Consider the following 8,751-nt stretch of genomic DNA (forward strand, 5'->3'; position numbering starts at 1 on the left):
ATTGAACACGTGTGAGAGACCACTAACTACAAGTCCTCAGTTGGTTATCCATAAAGGCACAGAGGATGGGTCAATCTAGTATGTCAGTCGCAGAGAATGATGCTTTCAGGGGGGAAGTTTAGCTGTCACACATGCGTAAAACTTGCAGTAGTCTTCTGGAGAGAACAATGACACACAGATCAAGTTGAAGCAGGTTTGAGAATAGCAGGGACAATAGTTTAGGCTACTCAGTAAACCATAGACCACAAAAATGTCATGCTTGTGAGTAAGATAGGAAAAGAGTATCCTTGGAATGAAGAAATAAAGAGAAACATGAGATGAACATTTAGGCCAGCCTTCAGACTGGGAAGGAACACCTAGCTTCTGGCTTCTGCAAAGCTGGCCGTGCATTTTCCCACAGCTCACCAAACCACAGCACAGTGTATTGGCTGAACACAACAGGCTGTATTAATAGCTTGTCAGCTGCAGGGTTTAGGTTGATTGAACTTCTTTGAACATTTTAATCCTCATTCCCATTATTCTAACATTATTTGCTTTCAGGAAACATCTTCTAATACCTGCAAATATTTTAAACATGTATTAGCACTATAAAGCTAGCATTACTACATATCTTACATTTCTGTGGTTTAATTGCAGCAAATTTATTTTAACAGAAGAAAACAAAATCATCCTTTATAAAGACGGTAGTTTAAAGTGAGTAACAAAATCCCAGTGACTGGGCAGAATATGCAGGTCTTTAGCGAGCTGCCGGACAATGTCAGGAGCACAGTCTAACACAATTATGCCTTGGTCATTACATGTACCAGTCTAATTCAGATTTGTGTACAGTCACTGTTTTTCTAGGGAGACGACAGCATTGGAAACTAGAAGTCAACAAGCAACAACAAAACAAGATTTTATTCTGCAAGTTAAGGCCACGTATTCCTAAGAAACTCACCATACCGCCATGTGAAGTGAGAGGGTGCAGTGCAGAACAGGGTCCAATCTAGCAAGCTGTGATGTGCTAGCAGTCCTTTTGCTTGGGCTTCCCCAAGCTGGTGAGAGAGAGCTGGTATGCAGAGCTTTTAGTGGGGGACAGAAGGAGAACGAAGGGAAATGAAGGGACAGAAAAGGCAGTAACACTGTTTGCTAGAAGGTCAAGGTCAATACTCCAGAAAGTACCCTGTGGAAAACTGCTGAAAGGAAATGACCTGACCTTTTAAGAATTATTCTGGAAAGGGGAAGAAAAAGCGTGAAGAGGTCACACATGAAAAAGAGCTACTGCTCATTACGCTAGGTTTACATTTATTCATTGTGTTGGATGCAAGTAACGCTCAGCCATAGAGAAAAGAGCACATCAGTTGCAAAAATAGCCCCTCATTAAAAAACTTCAAGGCTAAGAAAGTCATAGGTGCTTAACGTAGTAGTATTATTCAGGGATGAATTGCCAGAGCAGGCATGTTGTAGGTTTGCAGAAAACATTTGAATGAACTGAGAAGACAAATTGGATGGATTTATAGGGTCACAAAAACATGTCAGAAACTGTATGGGGGTCATAAGTATGACCTCTGTTAAAGTGCAGAAATATTCCTAAAACGATAAGCTGAACTGGAAAAGGCCAGACAAAGAGCAAGCACAGATGAAACGATAGCAAGTCAATCAATTTCTCATCCACATGTAATTGGGAAAGTGCATACAATTATTGAAATAGAAGTTATCCATGATCATCAGTACGATAAACTAAGCAGCCTTTTCAAATCTCATGACTTCTTACGTCTCTGTGACAAAGCCTGATCTTTTTTCAGCTTACCTCATTGATACAAGTAGAATTTAAGAACACAATAAAGACTTCATTCAATGAACTATCAACCACTAAATAAAACCTTCTTGGATACAAAATTCATTTCATATTCCCAAATCAGGAGTCTGGCTACAGAATAATTTCCCAAGTTCTTTAATATTTTAATGAAGTTTTGATACATTACCAGATTTGTACTTCAGCCCCTTACCTAGGTACGAGCTATGATTTCTGTCCTGTAGAATTTTCTCAAACACATGGCTTGGAAAGGTCGTGACTCTGTCTGAAGACTCGTGAACTACTGTTCCACTCCAGTCATAGGCCCCAACAGCACCCAGCAGCAAAACATCCTTTTAAAAATAAAAATCAACATTTTAGAACTACCTATTTCAGAAAAAGTGAGTGAAGGTGAAGTTACCATATGTAATTTTCTACCTAACTGTGTTTAAGGCAGTGATGTACAATCTAATGACTGCAAGCAGTTGAATGGAGCTGCTTATAGCTGCCACTTACAGGCGGGACTTTACTGCCCTATTAAGAAGGATTATCACCCCTCTGCTGCAAGAGGGTAAGTGACTGCTTTAGTTCCCAGAGCACTGAAACTCAAGATAAAACAGGTTTATTTAAACACTGTGATAATTTCCTAAGCCTGTCCACCCTGGGGTTGGGCTTGCCAAGTCTACATTTTTATGGACTTATCCTCAGAAGACTGAGGATCAGACAAACAAAACTGTAAGAAAAAGCTAAAGCTCCCTTTTTGCCAACAAAAAGTGCCAATGACAGCGCACAAAAGTTGATGGAAAAATATATGAAATTTCAATTTTTCAGTGTATTGTAATGAGATGTCCTTGAGAGAACAGTTAAAACTAAAATCCAAATTACTATTGCTCATGATACAGAATACTTAATACATAATACTTAAACTGAGACTTATACACATAAACCAAACATAGCTTAGATTATTCAAATTATTAAAATTCTTTACTGAACTGAGATACTGTTATAGGAAACTAGAGTAAAATACTATGTGTAATTTTCCTGAAGAAAAATCCAAGTCTTTCTTAATTTTTGCCATTTCCTAGCATCAAGCGCTTCGTAAACTAAAAATTATTTAATTAATCTTTAAGGGCTATGAGAAATAAACAACCATTCTGTATTTTCAGTTGAAAGCTGCTTGAAACACAGCTGAATATTACAAAGAGAACCTATTTGGTGAAGAAAATCTTAAAATTTATTAGCAAGAAATATATATGTGATTTATTATTATTTCTAATTTCTAAGTGAAACATGCTTTAAACAAGTATTATTAACTTTATAAATATTAGACAAATTCTTTTCAGACTTGATTTATTTATATCTTGTTGATGACCTAGAAATATACCAGCTTTACAACAGGGTTTCAATCCTTCTGAGTTATTCAGCTACTCAATATAACCTTGGACCAATTGAATTTTTTAATGCAATGTGAACTCAGAAATCACTGAAATAATTGGATTAACACATTTCAAAATTATTACATGAAATAAACTGTTGCTCAACTTCACATATTAATGTATATGTTTCCATTTTAGGGTGACACAGCAGCTAGTAAAAGTAATTTTTGTGGTATTCAAATAAAAAAAAGAGGAAGAAGATAATTTGACATTTTCCTGCTTGTAAAACAAAAAAATCTTAAAATTGGTCATTGCATTTCATTAGTCTTATTTTGCTGCACTTCTAAGCATTCATGTTTACGTAATTACATCTGTTTGTGTCATTAAATAATTAAATTCACATACCTTTTTTTGTGAGTAATACGCACTGAAGCCCACCTGTGACATTTCCATTTGGAATGTATCGCCTTGATCTGTACCTGGTAAAACAAACATTCACATACGGTTAATGCTACAGAACCACACAAGACATACAGTATTGCTGCCTCTGAGTGTGGCTATATAAAGAATGTATGTTATTTTTTCCAAATCCACCAATTCTGCTAAAACATTTCCAAACAACAGAAATCTGACAGATAATAAACTGTAGAATATTTGGAGGACTGGATGGCAAATTGGTAAGATAGAGCCACGATGCCATGAGTCTCTTCCAAAAAAAGGCAGAAGATGATGACCAATATGGCTTGAATCAGTCTGCACAGTGTTGTCACTGTGGCTTACCTCTTCTTGTCTTTTCTAGGAAGCACTAATAATACACCAAAATTATCAGCTTTACTATCTGTATATTCACAACTTTCAAATGAATGTTTATTATCATATAGGACATTTAAAACTGTTGTAATTTTCTTGAAAAATACTGTGACATGCAGGAATATTTCCTAGACTAGATGGATGTGTATCCAGTAACAGGAATTAAAGGACTACACAAAACCCCAGAGGGGGAACTCACTCGATCCCCTTCACTCCATTAGCAGCATGGGCCTGGCAAAGAATAGACAGAGGTGAAAGACAAGGGAAGATTTCACCCTGAGCACAGGAAGGCTGCAGCCGTGAAAATCTCTTTTGAGACGGCTGAGGGCAGGACACAAGTCTCCCAAGCATGGTCTAAATTTGTCTTTAAAAAGCTGGCTCTTGGGGGCATGAAGTGCTTCTGAGTTGCCCCTACAGCACCTTCCTCCAAAGAGTACACAGAGGGCTGTAGGTGATGGCAGGCATAGCGCCTGGTAGACACCACAGAGATCGCATTTCTGTAGACATTCAGTTCGGTGATCAGTAACCTAGTTTTCTGGTTTGCTTTTTAAATTCACAGTTGTTTAGCATTAACAGAAAGACATAGGTGAAGCTAACAAGTATACAGATACCTTTACTTCTGTGGTGGTAATAGCTTCAAAAACATCTGGACACATGTTTACCTTCTATACTAAAAATGCGCTCTCCAAGTGTTCCTGCTTCTTCCAGTAGTGCAGCCTCAGATGACACGTTGAAGAAATACTTGTCTGTTGGATGACTAGCAATTCCTTTGATTTCTTTAATTAAGTTTTTAGTTTCAAGTTCATTTCTGATTAAGTATCCCAAAACCTTGAGTAAAAAAGATCAAAATAAGAAGACTAATGAAATCATGGTGTTACTCCATTTCCTTCTGTATTATATGAGTAAATATTCTACATATTTGAAAATAAAAATCACCTTCATTCATATTACTGAATTACTTATCAGACTGTATTCCTTTACAAGGCACAATAGAAACAGCAAAAATACATAAACCATGGCAAAGGACAAAACTACTGAAGTTGCTCAGGTAATAATTGGTTTTGGTTTTTTTCAGCCAATTAAAGAAGACCCATATTTCACTAGTTCATAAAGATTAATTTCACCTAGTTTCAGTCTTACCTGTGTAACAATGGATACATTATATAAAGCTTAGATATAGAATGCTCTCTTTCATATGCACACGACAAAAAGATCTTTCAAAAACTTGCAATAATAGATATAATTATAGTATTACTTACAGCAATGCCAAATCTGGTTATATTATCTTCATTGCATTTACCTATCACTGTGTTCAAGCTGGAGCCATCGTGTGATTCACCATCCGTCACAACAACCATTACTTTTGTGGCTGTCGGACGTCCTCCTGATTCAGGTGAGAAGGCATACTGTCTGTTGTAAAATATTGGATTTATCACATAGCAATTTATAATGGAATGCAATATATATACTTCAATGAATATGTTCATCACTGACTTAGATCAAGGTGCATCTGTAGTGCTTTTTATTTGGAAATTAACAATCTGCAATGAGAATTTTCTGTTACACTCCTAACAGCTTCTTCTCAAAGCGCTGCTCAAAGAGCCATCAGAAATGTAATCAGTGAAGTAGAAAAAAACCCCAAACCAACAAGTAAGGCTGGATGGTATTTCTGATAGAAATGTACATTCCAAGGAAAACAATATTTTTTGTAGAAATGTTTCTAAATAAAAAGGTTATTTTTGTCAGAACTATTAGTGTTTTGTAACACCAGAGTGGCCAGAAATTGGCTTCACCAAGTTCAGAGAAAAGGGGAAGAGTGTTAATAATAGGTTCCACAATCCTATTGCAAATATTGACTCCATTGAAGTCTTAGTCTGTCCCTAAATAAGATTTCCAAGGCCATTTGATTCAGCAAATATTTTGGCCTGGAGTCCTATCTTTGATTCAACTGCAAAACAGCATCTTGCTATTGAAAAACAGACTGGGTTTGTATACATATTCAGAGTCATGGTACATTGTTTTAAGTCCTTCCTATTTTTCATGCTGCTGTAGCTGCAGTAAAAACAGATTTTATTTTCTCTGCAATGAACCAAAACCTGACCTGCAACCATAAGTGTTACTGGTCCCACTGAATACCTGGATCAACGTCACTTCTTTCCATGGCTTGGTATCTTTCCTAAAAGCTTGTCCATGGTGTTTGATGCACTGTCATATATAGAGACCTGTGACATCCCAAACAACTCTGTTGGGTACCAGAACTCCTTTACTGTAGAGTTTAACCCAATGGTGAAAGACATGCTTTTCAGCAAGTCTAGTTTACGTATCGCTTTACTGTTCTGCATGGGGCACTGTAAATGTACCTGAAGGATTCTACCTGGTTCTGGGAACCTCCTCAGAAGCTGAGGACCTTGTGTTCCAGAGTGCATGTGCTCTCCCAGTAGTAAAGAAATTTAGGATGTTGCCTCATAAGGTAAGTTACAATAGTTGCACAGAAATCATCAATGTGTTTTACCTTGCATTGTCAATGGCTTTGAAAGTATTAGTCAGATCTCCTCCCTCTTGATGTGTTTCCTCCATTGCTTTAACAACCTTATCCTTTGTTTGATAGGCATTCAAGTTGAACACTACACGGGGCTCATTAGCATACTGAATTAAACCCACCTATGCAATGAAGAAACTTTTGTTAGATTATCATGCATTAGTCAGTGACACAGAATCATGATGCTTACTTATTTGTCAGATTGGAGTAAAAGATCTGCAGATGCACACGAGGTTATACTTTTCTCTCAACGCATACAAACCCAATCAATGGGGTTTGGAAAGCAAAGAAAGCTAAAATGCTCTTGCACCTGATGTCATTTATTACAGACTACAGTGTTAATGCAAATGGTCTGAAATAGTAGGCATTAAATGTTTGCTTGGTTACTTCTGGAAGAGCTGATGGATAGCAATATTACAGGGAGCTCTGGAAAAAATGATAAGATAGCAAAAATTCTACAAGCTGACAGCACCTTGATCTCTTCTAAGGAAATCCTAAAGGTTAGTTACTTGACAGCACTGCAAACCCTATTTATTTTTAATACAGGTGAAGCTAAAGACATATGCTAAGATGAACATTTAATATGAAAGAAAAAAACAGAAGATGCTACAGGTGAGGTTCAGATAGGACTGAGCAGGAAGCCTAGCTTTTTTTAAGCACCTCACTTCCAAAGTCGCCCAAGGAAGAAGGCAGCCTTTGGGAGAGAGATTTCCAGTGCCCCAGTCTTTGTTCCCAGAACTGTTTAGGAAAATGGACAACTGTAAAGACAGAAAATGTTTTTTAAAAAAGGCAACAAAATCTTCCTTATCATCACCAAATTAAAAGGAAAAAAAGAACTCAAAGATCAGACAGTAACCAAGCAGGAAAAACTATTTTAAAGATGCAGCAGTTGCAAAGTAAGAGCCATTATTGAAAGCCCATAAAAAATCTGTTCTACTTTTACCACATCCTCACAGCCTACATTTTAATTACTTTTACACCTAATGCATGAAAGAGATCTGACTCCACTAGATATAACCTAGACTTTTATTTCAGTTGTTTTATGTTTTGAATCAAATCACTAATCCCTTTGGAAATAGGTTAGCTGTGAGATACAACCCCCAGTACTGAAAGACACAAGACAACTGTGTAATTTGTGGCCTTGAGGGAGGTACTGTATGGATGTTGCAGCATGCTTGTCTTCTTTAAAACTGCTAATAAACCCCATTGCTTACTTTTGGTGTTTGGTTTGGGGTTTTCTGGGGGGAGGGGGGTTGGGATTTTTGGGGTTTTTTGGTTGTTGGCTTTCTCAAAGATATCTTTGACTTACCTGGGTTTTGTTAGGGCCTATGTCTAAGCCTTGCACAAATTTTTTCAAAAATGCCCGCACGGCATCCCAGGGATAAATGCTGTTTGACTCATCACAAACCACCACAACATCTATGACAGAGGAACACTCTAAAACAAAAATAAAAAGTGGAGATCAAACGCACTTTCAGTCTCAATATATCTACAAGTCTTTGGCTAAATCCAGAGATGCACACTTAGGTCTCACACAGCCAAGACGTTAAATCAGATAAGTTTTGCTAGAATGAGGACTCAATATTCAGATTTTGAGCCTGTGCTAGTGCAATGCCTCTGAATGCTGAGGAGTGAGTCCATATTCCTATCACCATTGAATCATGATTTGTCAGTCCTAATGTGTGAACCACAGGACTTTGCTTTTTGCACATACTTTTTAAATCCAAAATTAAGAGACACTACGTATCTTGATTTCATTTTATATGGGGTCTTTTTCTAATTGAAGTTGTTTTGCACATGTTGCCTTACTTTGAACAGCAGGAGAAAAGCTTCTTAAGATCTGGAAACTCGGGCTGATTTCAGAACAGACTCCTGTCGCGTAGTATTGGCTTCCACACTGCTGTGCCCACAAAGGACCACAAGTCTTAAAAAATAACAACAAAAAGGAACTATCAAAATAACAAGTACTTGTCTCACCATATCGATATACAAAAGCGCAATAAGCAGAACTGCAGGCACAGACTTTCTCCTTAACGGGTTTTCTGTTCATGGTCACCCCAGCGCCCCCTCCTGCAAGCCGGCCCCTCCAGGCTGTGCGCGGCTGTAACAATTCGGGAGGTCTGCAAGGAATCCCGCCCGGTTTCTGCCACCTGCCCCGCAAACCGTGGGTTTAGAGCCGGTGGGTGCGCGCGTGGCTCGCAGGCGTGCGGAGCAGTACTGCCGTCAGCCAGCAGGTGGCATCAGAGCCACGA

The 8,751-nt window shown here is 38.0% G+C and overlaps 1 protein-coding gene across 1 annotated transcript in view; it reads right to left on the minus strand.

Moving 5' to 3' along the window:
• Positions 1-8,423, minus strand: part of ITGA2 (integrin, alpha 2 (CD49B, alpha 2 subunit of VLA-2 receptor)) — a gene marked incomplete at its 5' end in the record, with an annotated part of 32,569 nt that extends 24,146 nt beyond the window's left edge. The window contains 7 exons of the mRNA XM_010149530.1: positions 1,989-2,127; positions 3,556-3,629; positions 4,623-4,788; positions 5,220-5,370; positions 6,473-6,621; positions 7,809-7,936; positions 8,309-8,423. Of these exons, the coding sequence (XP_010147832.1) occupies positions 1,989-2,127; positions 3,556-3,629; positions 4,623-4,788; positions 5,220-5,370; positions 6,473-6,621; positions 7,809-7,936; positions 8,309-8,423 (922 nt within the window). The remainder of the gene's footprint in view (positions 1-1,988; positions 2,128-3,555; positions 3,630-4,622; positions 4,789-5,219; positions 5,371-6,472; positions 6,622-7,808; positions 7,937-8,308) is intronic.
• Positions 8,424-8,751: the final 328 nt, after the last annotated feature.

This window comes from Eurypyga helias, unplaced genomic scaffold, assembly GCF_000690775.1.
Source record: "Eurypyga helias isolate BGI_N326 unplaced genomic scaffold, ASM69077v1 scaffold38113, whole genome shotgun sequence".
In the NCBI taxonomy this organism is placed as follows: domain Eukaryota; kingdom Metazoa; phylum Chordata; class Aves; order Eurypygiformes; family Eurypygidae; genus Eurypyga; species Eurypyga helias.